Source organism: Heterocephalus glaber, unplaced genomic scaffold, assembly GCF_053883595.1.
Source record: "Heterocephalus glaber isolate CG9 unplaced genomic scaffold, H.glaber_assembly_v1.0 deba00001608, whole genome shotgun sequence".
NCBI classification, from domain to species: Eukaryota; Metazoa; Chordata; class Mammalia; order Rodentia; family Bathyergidae; genus Heterocephalus; species Heterocephalus glaber.
The window spans coordinates 9,681,512-9,695,772 of record NW_028258379.1 but is presented as its reverse complement, the minus strand read 5'-3'; the positions used below and the strand labels follow the sequence as shown (position 1 = coordinate 9,695,772).

General features: G+C 51.9%; 1 protein-coding gene across 6 annotated transcripts in view; it reads left to right on the top strand.

Annotated features, from left to right (window-relative positions):
- The window catches only part of Actn1 (actinin alpha 1), an 89,416-nt gene extending 76,208 nt beyond the window's left edge, over nucleotides 1-13,208 (top strand). For 3 of the 6 annotated variants that reach the window (XM_004837336.4, XM_021247345.2, XM_087195307.1), the window contains exons 12-22: nucleotides 2,452-2,602; nucleotides 3,085-3,193; nucleotides 3,799-3,939; nucleotides 4,679-4,861; nucleotides 5,254-5,388; nucleotides 6,424-6,603; nucleotides 7,597-7,743; nucleotides 8,626-8,706; nucleotides 9,170-9,235; nucleotides 10,426-10,584; nucleotides 12,340-13,208. In XM_004837336.4, the coding sequence (XP_004837393.1) occupies nucleotides 2,452-2,602; nucleotides 3,085-3,193; nucleotides 3,799-3,939; nucleotides 4,679-4,861; nucleotides 5,254-5,388; nucleotides 6,424-6,603; nucleotides 7,597-7,743; nucleotides 8,626-8,706; nucleotides 9,170-9,235; nucleotides 10,426-10,584; nucleotides 12,340-12,498 (1,511 nt within the window). In that variant the 3' untranslated portion in view covers nucleotides 12,499-13,208. The remainder of the gene's footprint in view (nucleotides 1-2,451; nucleotides 2,603-3,084; nucleotides 3,194-3,798; nucleotides 3,940-4,678; nucleotides 4,862-5,253; nucleotides 5,389-6,423; nucleotides 6,604-7,596; nucleotides 7,744-8,625; nucleotides 8,707-9,169; nucleotides 9,236-10,425; nucleotides 10,585-12,339) is intronic. The other 3 variants (XM_004837337.4, XM_087195308.1, XM_004837338.4) reach the window with 2 other exon arrangements.
- Nucleotides 13,209-14,261: the final 1,053 nt, after the last annotated feature.

The following is a 14,261-nucleotide window of genomic DNA, read 5'->3' as shown; positions in this document are numbered from 1 at the left end:
GTGAGGCCAGCCCTGGTCCCCCTGCCCCCCCACCCCGGCCACAACTCCTGGCTTTTGTTTGTTTGCTCCTGTCTATTACTAGTTCATGAGCCTTTTGCTTGCCTTGGGTTCCTCATCTGTAAAGTGGGGGTGATAGCAGTACCACCAGCCTTGTAGATTCGTGAGAATTAATCACTGGGGACTTGACACTGTGTAGACTCATTGATAGGTGGAGCTCAAAACCCTAAGGCTCCCCCCAGCCCTGTTTTGTGCCCTTTGGATCATAGGTTGGAGATGAATAGCGAAGGCTACCCTTTGTAGCCATTTGGGAGTGGCCAGGCTTGATGTAGGGGACAGGAGGTGTTTGACCCAGCAGAGGGGTGTGAGTCACATCCTGTGGTCTGTATTGGTACAGAGTGGGAGGAGGTGATGGAGGCAGTGTTGATTGCTCACTTGTTGCCATGGAATCCTTTCCTGTGCCAAGGACAATTCACAGCCACTGTGTAGAGCAGTGGTGGGGAACCCATGGCATGCGTGCCATAACAGGCTATTTGTTAGCTTTGAAAGCTCTAAAAGGTTCACCATCACTAGTATAGAGCGAGGGTGGTCCTGTCTGTGTCATGCACACACCCGCTTGCCAGCCACCAGGAAGGACATGAGGGACACTGACTACCAGCACAGCCTCTGGGGAAGCAGTTGGCTGTCTACCTTTACACCTGGTGATTTAATCCAGCACAGTCTAACCTAAGAATTCCACTTCTTGAGATTGTCTAAGGAATTAACCCTAACAGCCAGGGATGTAACTCAGTGGCGCTGCACCTGCCTGGCAAGTGCAAAGGTTCTGAGTTCAATCCCTGGTTCCACAAAAAAAGAAAAACAAAAACACCACTAAGGAATTAACCCTAAGTATGGAGAAGTGGCATGCATGGGGACACTGGCAATGAGATAACTGCCACCATCCAAGCTGAGGGGCCGGAGTGCCCTACAGCAAGGAGGCAGTGGTTCCATGAGCAGGGAGCAGTCAGAAGAATGGTACAGCTCGCCTTCCCTGTGGTGGCTTCTGTGTCTGTGGATTCACCCAACTGAGGACTGAAGCATTCATTAGAAGCAGTAAGGAATTGCATCTGTACTGAACACGTACAGGCTGTTTTCCTGTCAGTGTTCCCTAAGCAGTACCGTGTAATGGCTACTTACATAACATTTACATTGTATTAGGTAACACAAGCAATCTAGCAGTGACTTAAAGTATACAGGAGGGTGTACATAGGTGACATGCAAATATGGTGCCATTTCATAGTAAGGACTTCAGCATCTGCAGATCATGGTACTTGCTGAGGATGTAGGAACCAGTCCCCTTGATACTGATGGATGCTGTACATGGGATGACAGCAGAAATTCTGAAATGTGCACTTAAATATTTTAAGAGCAGGAAACAATTTATGTGCCCAGTTTTTTTGTTTTGTCCTTTTGAAATGGATCTTGATATATTGCCCAGGCTGGATTTGAACTCCTGGGCTCACGGGAGCCTCTCACCTCTGCCTCCAGAGTCGCTGGGACTACAGGTGTGCCATGGTGGCTGGCTTCTAGTGGTAAAACATAATATCTACAGAAGGAAAAACAAAACTGGGTGAGAGTAAATAAGTAGGTTTATGTGTCATTTTGCCCCTACGCGTGTTATATTGTTAGTCTGTTGTTGAAAGAAAAGAGACTAGAGGGAAAGAAAGAAATGCCAGATTGGGTGTCACAACTCGCAGCTGAGCCTTCTTTACTGAGGGGCTGAGCGTCGTCATGACATCATAGACTCAGGGTGGCAAGTGAGCAAGGCCTGTCCAGCCCCTGCCCTGTGCCCATCCTTCACGAGGCAGCTGGCAGCCCGTCTCACAGGACCTGTGGAGGTCATTTCTCACCCGTCTTCTCCTATGGAGACAGAAATCCGAGAAATACAGTCCTGGCTCTGCCCCACACAGAGGGCAGTGCCCCTAATGGTCAGAGAAAGCTCTGGCCACCAGTGGGTTTGGGGCACAGTGCTCTGATGTGCTGGTAGCACTGAGAGTGATTAGGAGGGGTCCCTGCAGGTCTGCTGGTGACAGTGACAGTAACTGGAGAAATTCGGAAGGTGGGGCCACTGAGGTGCTTGGTTTGCCTTTTTCCTGGTTGTACCACGGGGTGTAGATGGCTGTATGTCTTAGTGTTTAAAGTGAGTGTTTGGCTCGGTACTTCCCACGCCTTACTGCACAGCCTTCCCACATAACCACTTTAGATGCCCTAGGAATGTGCCCTTGCTCCCCATAATGGGATGTTCTGGTACACATCCGCTTTCTCACACTGGGTCACTGTGCGATGGATGCCTCCAGGGGAAGAACCCCCAAACTTGAAGCTCCTGGGGCCCAGAGAATTGGATGGCTGGGGTCCTGAAGATGCACCCCATCTTCCCGACTCCTGCTCAGCTCCAGCCCCTCTGTCTGAACCCAGGCAAAGAGGCCATGTTACGGCAGAAGGACTATGAGACGGCCACCCTGTCAGAGATCAAGGCCCTGCTCAAGAAGCATGAGGCCTTTGAGAGCGACCTGGCCGCCCACCAGGACCGAGTGGAGCAGATCGCAGCCATCGCACAGGAGCTCAAGTAGGCCCGCCACGCACCCCACCCTTGGATGCCCCAGTGCAGGGTGCTTTTGCAGCTGTGGTAGGGTTGGGGGAGCTATGGAGAGGGAGGGGGTGTAAAATGGTGCCAGGTAGGAAGGGAGTTGTTACAGAGGACAGGAACTGCCCACTCCTCCTGCTGAGGACAAAGCTGGGCATGCCCTGTTCTGGGCCTACAGTCACCATCTGTCACTAGTGTAGGACCAGAGGATGACCAAGCGTTGGTTCTGGACACTGGCTTTCTCCTTGTGCCATTGGACATCAGGTCAAGGCTGGTATCATCCCCAGCTTTGTTGAGGTAGCCGTTGGGGAGGAGGACTGGCCTTCTTCCATCTCCTGCCTCTGGTCTCCTGAAAGCCAAGGATTTGTATTGGCAGGGACCCTGGTAGGGCTGCTTTAGGGAGAGGGAGAGCAGGCCCCAAATTAGCCTGTATCACCTAACTTTCTCATCTCTTGCCTCCACAGTGAGCTGGACTATTACGACTCTCCCAGTGTCAATGCTCGTTGCCAAAAGATCTGTGACCAGTGGGACAATCTGGGGGCCCTAACTCAGAAGCGGAGGGAAGCTCTGGAGGTGAGGGCCCTGGGTGGGGGGTGGGGAAGCCAGCAGTTCTCTGGGTGGCCCTTCCTGCTTTTTGGTTCTCTTTACTTTAAGATTCCATGGAGCCAGGTGTAATGGCACATGGCCTGTAATCCCAGAATGCTTGAGCCCACTCTGGGCAACTTAGCGAGACCCCGTCTCAAAAAATAAAAAGATTGGGGATGTAGCTCAGTGCAAAGGCCCTGGGTTCAATCTTCAGCCCTGAAGGTAGAAAAAAAGAGAGACTATGGGTTCCCTGGACTGTCCTCAGCCCTGGCCTGACTGGGAGACTCACTTTGGCAGGCATTCACTTGCCCCGTGGAGATGCCTCCTTTCTTGCGCAAACCCTCTCTCACTTAACAGCCCAACCTTGGCTGTGTGACAACTTTATTGTTCAGCAAACTGGACTCTGGGGCCCAGGCCAGGTGCCTCCAAGGAGGCACAGTGGGGCACCCACCCAACCCAGAGGACCAGTGCCCAGGCAGCCTGTACTCCTGCCTGTGCAGTCACAGTGGGCTCACCATGAGGATCCTATGGGGGTGAGGTGCTCTGGAGGCCACAGTACTAAACACAGTACTGACCCTCTTTGGGACTGCCAGCGGACAGAGAAGCTGCTGGAGACCATTGACCAGCTGTACTTGGAGTACGCCAAGCGGGCTGCACCCTTCAACAACTGGATGGAGGGGGCCATGGAGGACCTGCAGGACACCTTCATCGTGCACACCATTGAAGAGATCCAGGTGTGCCACACCCCTCCCCAGAAGCTGCAGGCTCATGATCAGAAGTCACACTTCCCTATAGGGTAGGGTAGACTGAGGAAGCACATCCCAAAGATTTCATACATTTGAAAAATTTGCACGTTATTTGATCATTTTATTTATGCATATAGTATAACATACAAAAAATAAAAGGGGTGTATGAATAAGGTCTCCCTACCCCTGTACCCCCCCAATCTCTGCATACACAAATGTATTTACATGCTTTCTCTGTACCTTTTTCTAAAGATACACAACAAGCAGCTTTTATTATATACTATATCCTTGACTTTATTTTATTCTATAACCTTGACTTTTAATTTACCATTTATCTTGGAGCTGACTTCATATCAGTTAACATCTTCCCCAACTTTTATGTAACTACAGGATATTAGATTCCCAAGGTTTTACATAGAACTGAGGAAGGCACTGTTGGGGGAGGTCACCAGGGAGCAGAGGTCTGGGGCCACCCTTGTTCTTGATCCGACTTCCAGGTGGTAAATGGCTAGGGTGACCACTCCCAAGGACGCATCTATTGGTTTGGTGGCTCTGGCTTCACCTTCCTGGAGCCACCCTGCCTTCCTGGCTGTCATTGAGATCTGATTAGGTGGCTCCTCTGATTAGGTCTCTGGGTCCTGGCCTCCCACTTGAAGCCTTCCTTTGTTCATTCTGCCTGAGGAACTCACTGGGTCTGTACTGATTCTTCATCTTCATGTCTGTCCAGGGGCTGACCACAGCCCACGAGCAGTTCAAGGCCACCCTCCCTGATGCGGACAAGGAGCGCTTGGCCATCTTGGGCATCCACAATGAGGTGTCCAAGATTGTCCAGACCTACCACGTCAACATGGCGGGCACCAACCCCTACACAACCATCACTCCTCAGGAGATCAACGGCAAATGGGACCACGTGAGTTGGTGGGCTGGGCCTGAGGGCACAGGCTGAGCCATTGCACATTTCATGAGGGCAGGGATTTTTGTCTTTAAAATTGATTCTTAGGCTGGGGATTTAGCTCAGTGGTTCCACCGCCTTCCCTACAAGCACAAGGTCCCGAGTTTGAACCCCGTACCAAAAACAAACAAATTAAAATTGATTCTCATTGATTTCATTTGCTTAATTGTCTCATAGTAAACACTCATTATTTGTCCATATAGCAAGTGAATTTCTGGAACAGGTTGACATCCTCGCTCCTGTTCTGTTCTCACCTGCCCTCTCCCCTCATGGTTCTTCCATTTCCTCACCTGGCATATGGGGCAGATGGCTGGCCCATCCTCAGAGTCTTGTGGTTGTTCCTGCCCCAGGTTCGACAGCTGGTGCCACGGAGGGACCAGGCTCTGACAGAGGAGCATGCCCGTCAGCAGCACAATGAGAGGCTCCGCAAGCAGTTCGCAGCCCAGGCCAACGTCATTGGGCCCTGGATCCAGACCAAGATGGAGGTGAGTTCCGTGGTGGGAAGCAGACTGGGGTCTTCCCACCCCTTCCCAGCAGCATCCCTGCCAACCAGGTTGCCGGTGTCTTGGGCAGATCCATGGAGAACTGAGGTCTGAACTCACAGTTGCAGGGGTGTGGATCCCGTGAGGGAAGGCTGATGGCTGGATCCCAACGTCTGATTTGGGAACCAAGATTAACACAATAAATATGGGAAAGTCCCCGAGGAGAAGCAGCTCTTGAATGCCCCAGGCAGCTTCATCCCTTTGGCATAGTTCAGTGGCCAGGCCTCCCCTTCCTGTTACTGCTCCCTGGACAATGGGCTTGGGCTCTCCTTAGTCAAGTGTAAAACTTTCTGTTGATTTGTGTGGACTAGACAGTGGGACGGTGCAGAAGATGAGAGAAGGGACACAGTTTGGTGAGGGAGAGTGTGGTCATGTTCATGCTGGTGTGTGCACCCTCCCCCTCCCCCTCCCCTGTGCTTAGTAAATGCTCAGGAAATGTTGCCAACACCAAATTGAATAGATGGAAAGTGCTTTCACAGACAGGGTCTGCTTGTGTGGGTGAGTGACAGGCAGAGGTCTCTGGGCATTAGGCCTGGCCTGTGGGAAGGGTGGGGCTCAGGAGGGCCAGGGCAGGCAAAAGAATAGGACTGAGAATGTGGCCAGGGGTGCTGAAACTGTGGGGTCCTAGCTCAGTGGACACAGGGAGATCCCTAAGATGGGTAGTGACCAGGAACAAGGCCTGGGAAGGGGACTTGAATGGCAAGCAAAGGAGTGGACAGCAACCAACTTTACATCCCTTTGCTGAGGCTGACAGATACTTGAGAGATGGGAGTGGTTCCATCCTATGATGTTTTTTATACACCTTGATGGTGCTATTTCCATACCAGGGAGCACTCAGGCCAGATGTGTCTTGCTGATACCAGTGTTGGTCTCCCTGAGAATCATCCTGGGGCCTAACTAGTGACCTTGGGGCCAAGGCCGCACCCAGTGGGTGCAGAGTGGGGTGATCTGACAAGGTGCCTCCCTCTGGATGAGCAGGAGATCGGGAGGATCTCCATTGAGATGCACGGGACCCTGGAGGACCAGCTCAACCACCTGCGGCAGTATGAGAAGAGCATCGTCAACTACAAGCCAAAGATCGACCAGCTAGAGGGCGACCACCAGCTCATCCAGGAGGCGCTCATCTTTGACAACAAGCATACCAACTACACCATGGAGGTGGGTAGGGCCGGCCTTTGTTCTGTAGGCTGGAGCCTGTGTCCTCTTCGGTCCTCTGCCTGGGCTGGTGTCGGGGTAGGGGGTGATTATCCGTCTCCCAAGGAGTCTAGTCATGATAGGAAGGTAAATGCTGTTCACTTTTCTTCACCCATGAAGCTGAAGTCTTTGATCTGTAGAGCCTTCTGAGTGCTCTAGGGAACTTGCTGAGAATGCACCTTTGTGGGCCTGGTTTCCAGAATTCAATTCACTAGTCCCAGAGCTCAGAAATATCTACTTTTTTTTGGTACTGGGGATTGAACTTGGGATCTTGAGCTTTTGAGGCAGGCAGTGGAACCACTGAGCTAAATCCCTGGCCCAAGTTATTTCTACTTTTAATAAGCACCCACAGCGATTCTGATGCTGGTGGGCTCCGTGCACTGGCTTGGGTACCTGCTTCCCAAAGGACTACAGCTACGTTGGTTAGTGATGGGAAATGTTCTGAGAAACATGTCGGTAGGCACTTTCCTCATTGTGTAGATATCACAGCGTGTGGTCACACAAACTAAGATGGCTACAGTGTCACCACGGGATCACTGTGACCACTGTCATATATGTGCCTGTCATTGATCAGGTCATTATGTGGCAGTTCGATGTTCCTGTTATGACTGTAAAGGCATGTGTGTGCTTGTGAACATTTATGTGTGGTTGTGGTTGTCCTTTAATCTTTCTCACTATGAAATCCGCCCCTTCCCTACCAACGCCATTGACAGGTCCTGGTCTCACTGCTGTCCTAGGAAGAGGCCAGCAGCCTCTCCCCTTCATCCTCTAGGGCCCTGCGTCCTGGTAGGTTGTCCTTGGCCTGGTTCTCTTCGCTCTGGTGATACTGTGACTCCAGGTAGAAAGCCAAGTTTGACTACTTCGGCTGTTTTCCATAGTCCAGAGGAGGAATGTGCAGGAGCAGCCTGGAGCACAAGCCTAGGGCCCCTTTGCTGACAGGCCTTTCTCTGCCCCCAGCACATCCGTGTGGGCTGGGAGCAGCTGCTCACCACCATTGCCAGGACCATCAACGAGGTGGAGAACCAGATCCTGACCCGGGATGCCAAGGGCATCAGCCAGGAGCAGATGAACGAGTTCCGGGCCTCCTTCAACCACTTCGACCGGGTGAGAGTGTGCTCCTCGCTCCCTTAGAGGGGCCCCCAGCCCCTGCCCCAGGGCCCTGGAGGGCACTGCCCAGGCCATAGGCCACCATGCCAGGCAGGTTCTTGGGCACATGAGGAGGAAGGAGAGGAACCACTGTCAACCTGGCCTGGCTCACTGAGCCCCAAGGAGCTGGCCGAGGAGCCTTCGTGCTGTCCCATCACCTTCCCTGCTTTCCAGGACAGTACTCGTGTTGGGGGAGGGGGTGCCTTTACCCGTGGCTCTTGCTCTCCTACCAGGAGGAGTCAGCCCACCAGAGTCTAAGTGAAGACCCACTGCCCTGGCTGTGGGGACTGTCCTCAGGCGAAGGAGCAACTCCTTCCTGCCCTGCCCTGCCCAGGAAGCCTGTGTCCTGGGTTCTCATCTCAGCTTGGGACAGGGCGGGTTTTCAGTGGGTCGCCCCTTCCCAGTGCCCTGGGGCTGGGGTGGCCACTGGGGTGCGGGAGCATGGGGTCAGGGGCTGCCCACCACCCACCTGCTTCACCGTCCTCCAGGCACCTGGGTGGGCAGAGCCCTCGGGGACAGCAGGGTGGCCTGGGGCACTTCTGGGGGAGCTTCTCACCCTTGTGGCTCATTGTGTTCCCCTCCAGCGCCGCTTCCCGGAGCAGGGCTCCGTGGGCCAGGGCAGGGCCCCCTCTGGAACCTTGTCCGTGTGTCTAACTGTGTTCACTTTTATTTCCCCTCTCCCCCACCCCTCCACCCTCCACCCTGTCCGTCCGCATGCCTTTGTCCCATGTCTCCCCACACACGCCACCCTCTACCCCGGGGCATGGCCCTCCCCTGCCCCTCACGACCTTCACCTCCCTGGCACCGCATGGCTCGCTGCCTGGCGCACCACGGCCCCAGGACCACTCCGGCACGCTGGGTCCCGAGGAATTCAAAGCCTGCCTCATCAGCTTGGGCTATGATATTGGCAACGACCCCCAGGTACTGCCTCCTGCATGGAGCACGCTCAGGGGTGACTGCCGGGGCAAGAAGTAACTCGTTTCTTCTTTTTCTCTTCTCTCTCCGTCTGGATCTCTTCGTCCCTCTTCCTGTGGGCCGTGGGGCTCATCCTCCTGCTGTCCCTGCCTGCCCTGTGCTGGGCTCCTCCTTCACCTCTCCGACCTCTGACCTCGGTGTCTCTCATGGGAACCTGCTGGTGCCCGCCTTCCTCTCTTCTCATCGCTCCTCATCCTGTGGACGGATTTTTGCATCTCCCTGCTCTATCCGACTTTTCTGTGGACGTTTTCCCTGGACATTCCTCCTGTGTTCCTCTTTCCTTCCTGACTCTCAAACCATGAACCTCACCCTCCCCTTGGGCCACCTGTACCCTGTCTTCCTGGCCCTGGGGTGGTCCTTCCTCCTCCCGCCTGTCCCTCCCTCCTGTCTTGGTACCGCTGCCCCACAGAAGAAGACAGGCATGATGGACACGGATGATTTCCGGGCCTGCCTTATCTCCATGGGTTACAACATGGTAATGTAAACGTTGGCCTCTGTCTGCCCAAGAGGCAGTGACTCACTGGCTGGAGAGGCCAAGTCCTCACAACATACACTTGAGGCCCTGGAAAGGGTCGCCCTCCCTGGAGAAGCCTCCAGTCTCCAGTTCTTGGGGAAGACAGCACCCTGAAAACTGAGCCCAGCCATGTGGCCTGTGTGTGGCCAGGAGGCCTGGCTCCATTGCCCCAGTCCCTACACACTGGCTCACCTTCTGGTACTCACCATGGAGACGGGGCTCCCACTCCCACAGTGGACAGCAGGCTGACCCCCAGGCTGGCAGTTAGGACAGTCCATGGGGTTGTCTCTCATGAGGCATGAAGCCTTAGATTACTACCTCTGCTCTGGCAGTGGCTCCAGCCAGGCCTGCCACCATTCTGCCATTGTCCCATGCTCTGCTATAACTTTAGTGTGCCCTCCCTTACCAGGTTTCTGAGCAGGACAAGGTGCTTAGTTGGGCAGTCAGGTGACTCCTAGCTGTGACACAAAATGGTGCCTACAGGCCACTCAGCACGGGCAAGGGCTGGGCTAGAAGCAGTGAACTTGAGAATAAATCCCAGCTCTGCCATCACGTGTTTGTGGCCTCACATGAAGTGAGGGGGACCCCAAAGACAGCTGTAAGGATTAAATGAAGGAACTTAACAAGTGTGGTGCACATGCCTGGCACTTAGAAAACAGAGGCATAGAGAAAACAGATTTTGGGGCCAAAGTGCCAGAGTTCAAGACCCAGCTCCCTACTCACTGGCTGTGACCATGGGCCAGTCACTAAGCCTATCTGTGCCTCAGAGTTTTCATCTGTACAATGGAAATAAGATTTTATATAGTTATGGTGAGGACCAAATGAATTAAAATATGTAAGGCATTTAGAACAGTATCTGGCATAGGGTATGTGGTGTGTGGGTGGTAGCCATTGTTGATGTTATTGTTACCAGTGTTACTGTTTTCTCCAAGGGGATTTCAGGCACCTGTAGGAGGTAAGGGTGCTAGGGTAGGTAGGTCTCCACTATTAAGTGCTAGGTAATGACTTTCTGGTCAACCCAGGGTAGGTCAGGGGCCACCGTGCCCTCTTCTGCCAACCACAGGATACTCTGAGCCCCAGGGGCTTGAGATCTGTCTGAGAGATTCTCAGCAGGCTGTGGGCTGACAGGCCTGGGTTGGCTGTTCCTCCAGGGAGAGGCAGAATTTGCCCGAATCATGAGCATTGTGGACCCAAACCGCCTGGGGGTAGTGACATTCCAGGCCTTCATTGACTTCATGTCCCGAGAGACGGCTGACACAGATACAGCAGACCAGGTCATGGCTTCCTTCAAGATCCTGGCTGGAGACAAGGTGGGTCTCCTATGGCACAGGCCCAGCGCTGGGGTGACAGACACTGGGTGGACTCTGCCCAGAAGGACTGAGATGTGAACACCTCAACTGCCCCTTCTTCTAGGGTCCTGTGGGGCCACTGGTTGGTGTGAAATCTTTATACATTTCAGCAATACCAGGGGCTCGGTAGAGGTATTAGGACATGGTACTAACCTAAGGTGTTCCCTGCAGGGGCCACTGTGTGTCAGTGAAGGACCCTTCACCTGGTAAAGAAGCGATGGGAGCAGAGAGCAGTGGAGTGGGTTAGGGTGTGGAGAGACAATGAAAAGTTCACCTGAGAGTGGACTCGAACTTAATCGTCACATCCTATTGGGCACAATCCTGCTGTGGATCATAGGTGGGGAGCAGGAGGGAAGTCTATCTTGGTCATTTTCTACTCTGAGCAGTGGCCTGCTTCTGACTTCCAAATCTTCCAGGTACCTGGCAGTGGAATAGTTGGGGGGGATCCAGAGCGGCTGTCTCTAGAGAAGCCCGAAGCCCAGCCAAGTTTTGAGTTTCGGCAGCAGTCATGGGACCTGGATTTCACTCAGATCCATAGCCATCTTGAGCCTAGGGACCTGAAGGAATCTGCTGGAGCCAGAATTCCTGTGATATTATGGAAGAGACTGAAGGAAGACCCAGGGAAATTTGGGGAAGGGGTATCTGAGTGAAATTCACAGGGTAATCCATAGGCCATCCTTCTGCCAGAACTGAAAAGATTCAGTTATTAAAAACAAAAGCGGGCCAGGGATTTAGCTCATTGGTTCTGCTGCCTGCCTCGAAAGCACAAGGTCCCTAGTTCAATCCCCAGTATCAAATAAATAAAAGCCAGCTGGGAGTATAATTTCTAAAATGGGTACCTATAAGGTAATAAAGGCTGAAACTACAAATCATCTTGTCCCTCAAGATGATTTAATTTCAAGGATACCCTCAAAGTCAGAACAACTTGGAGCTAGGAGGATACTTGGAAACCATCTAGTTTTAATGACTCATTTTGGAAAGGAGGAAAACAGGCCTAAATAAGGGCTTGCTCTCCTGACTTATGGGGTGACCACAGGACAGCCCTATTTACCCATGGTTTCCAGGGGACTCAGAAGTAGGACGTGGTGGTGGTGGTGGTGATTACGATGTGGGTCGGGCTCTCCTGAACCTTCAAACTCCCAAAAGCAGCAGCTTACTACGGACAAGCTGGAGGAGGAGGAGGCAGACACCCAGGCCGGGCGCTGGCTGGAATGGGGCAAGGCCCAGGCTTCCAGACTGGTGAAGACAGCTGGGCAGATTTTGGGTGCTATCTCTGGCACCCATGCCCAAACTGGATACTGGTCTTCATTGGCTCCTTAAAATTAGACTTAAAAGTGGCCACCAGAGAGCCCAGTGGAGAGGTGTGCATTTTGCGTGTCCCACCAGAGTGCCTGCTGGTATTGCCTGGCACTTACATACTGGGGACTAGGGTGACACATTATAGGTGTAATTAGCATGTGGGATTAGTTTGGAAAGAAGCCGCAGTAGGTAATGAAGTGGAAAACAAGTGGTTTTAAAGTATATATCTCATGTATATACGTATATAAACAGACATGTGGATGGATGTACATAGATCCAAAATAGCTACGAGTGAAAAATGGGGCCTGGCCTGGGTACCTAACGTCAAGGGAAAGTTTACAGCTGCAGGGTTTGCAGCAGCACGGCGCTGCTTTACGGCCACAGGGCTTTGGGACCCTGATCACGCTGTCTCCACAGAACTACATCACGGTGGACGAACTACGCCGGGAGCTGCCCCCCGACCAGGCCGAGTACTGCATCGCGCGCATGGCCCCGTACGCCGGCCCCGACTCGGTGCCCGGTGCTCTGGACTATATGTCCTTCTCCACGGCGCTGTACGGCGAGAGTGACCTCTAACCCACCGAGCCCCTCCGCCCCGCGCCGCCCCGCCACTGTCCCGTTCTCCCGCCGGGTTCGGTTTCCGCGCTCAGCCTCGGCCGCGGGTGCGCTGGGCCCTATGGCCTCGAGCCCCCCTGCCCGCGAAGTGACAGTTTACAAGATTATTTTCTGCAAAAAAGAAAAAAAAAAGTTACGTTAAAAAGTAAAAAAAACAAAAAAACTACATATTTTATTATAGAAAAAGTATTTTTTTCTCCACCAGACGTAAATGGAAAAGAGGAAAAATTAACTATTTGCACCGAAATGTTTTTGTTTTATTGTGACATAGGAAAATAACCAAGCACAAAGTTATATTCCAGTCTTTTTACTGATTTTTTTCTTCGATCTGTTCCATCTGCTGTATTCATTCTCCGATCTCATGTCCACCCGGTTGGGGTGGGGGTAGGGGTTACTCTCGTCGGAAGGCACATTGGTGCATGTGTGTTTGCTAGCTCACTTGTCCATGAAAATATTTTATGATATTAAAGAAAATCTTTTGAAACGGCTATTTTAAAGGAAGATAATTTATGTGGCTTCCCGTTTTTAAGTCTCTAGAGGTGTGGCTAGCATCTTTATCAGTGCAAACTTTAAGAAACACACTGCCTATTAAAAGTAGGACCAACGTGGAGATTATGGAGAAGTTTGATATTGCTTGGCACAGATCACATTAAAACAACGCTACCACGACAGCGCTTTGTTTGCTCATTGCTTGCTGTTGGAACTTTCCTGTTCCTCCCTCAAATGTTCTTTTGATCCTGGTGTGTTCAGTCTTCTTTCACTTGAGGTGTTTTCATTTTGAAAGGAAAAGGTGATTTCCTCACAGGACTGTGTTGCAAATAAGGTCATGAATGTGTAAGGGACTTGATAGGCCCGACCTCCGTTTGTTCTCCACAGCCTCAGACAGCTCTGTGACATCTGAATGTCTCTCACTCCTTTGATTTTTACCGAGAACAGAGTCGTCTTAACTCTTCCTATTGAAAATGTCCGCAGAAGGTGAGGGTGTAGCTCAGTGGTAAAGCACATGCTTGGTTTGTGCAAGGCCCTGGTTCAATCCCCAGCACCAAAAAAAGAAGGAAGAAAGTCCCACAGAACAGCTATGCAACGTCATCTGAACACGTTGGAAATTCAGAATCTCAGGTCCTGCCCCAGTCATATAGAATCAGAACCTACATTTTTAATAAGACCTCTCAAGTGGTTTCTTCTCTCCTTTCTTCTGTTTCCCCGTCTCCTCCCTGAGGCTTTCATTCAAAATGCAGGGCAGTCATTAACAGAACAGTGTAATGTAGAAACATAACTTAGCTTCTGAGGTCATATGTCTGTTTGGAAATTTGTCCTGCAATCAGATGAGTTCAAATCAGAGTCCTTTTTTGTTTTTTGAACAAGGTCTCACTATGTAGTTCAGACTAGTGCCGAACTCATGGCAATCCTCCTGCCTAAGCCTCCAAAGTGCTGGGGTTACAGGCATGTGCCATCATGCCTGCCTACAATGCCTTTTGGTGGTGGTGGTTGTTTTGGTACCGGGGATCGAACTCAGGTCCTTGCGCTTGCGCAGCAGGCAGCGAAACCACTGAGCTAAATCCCCGGCCCTACAATGCCTTTTTAAAAATGTGTAAATGGTGCACTACAGCTTCCTTCCCAGTTAGGTAGAGATAGTACTATTGTAAAGTTGATGGCATAACAGAGCCCGTTAAACACTAGTAATATGACTATTAGCTGTGACCTAATTTTAAGCTTTGAGGGCC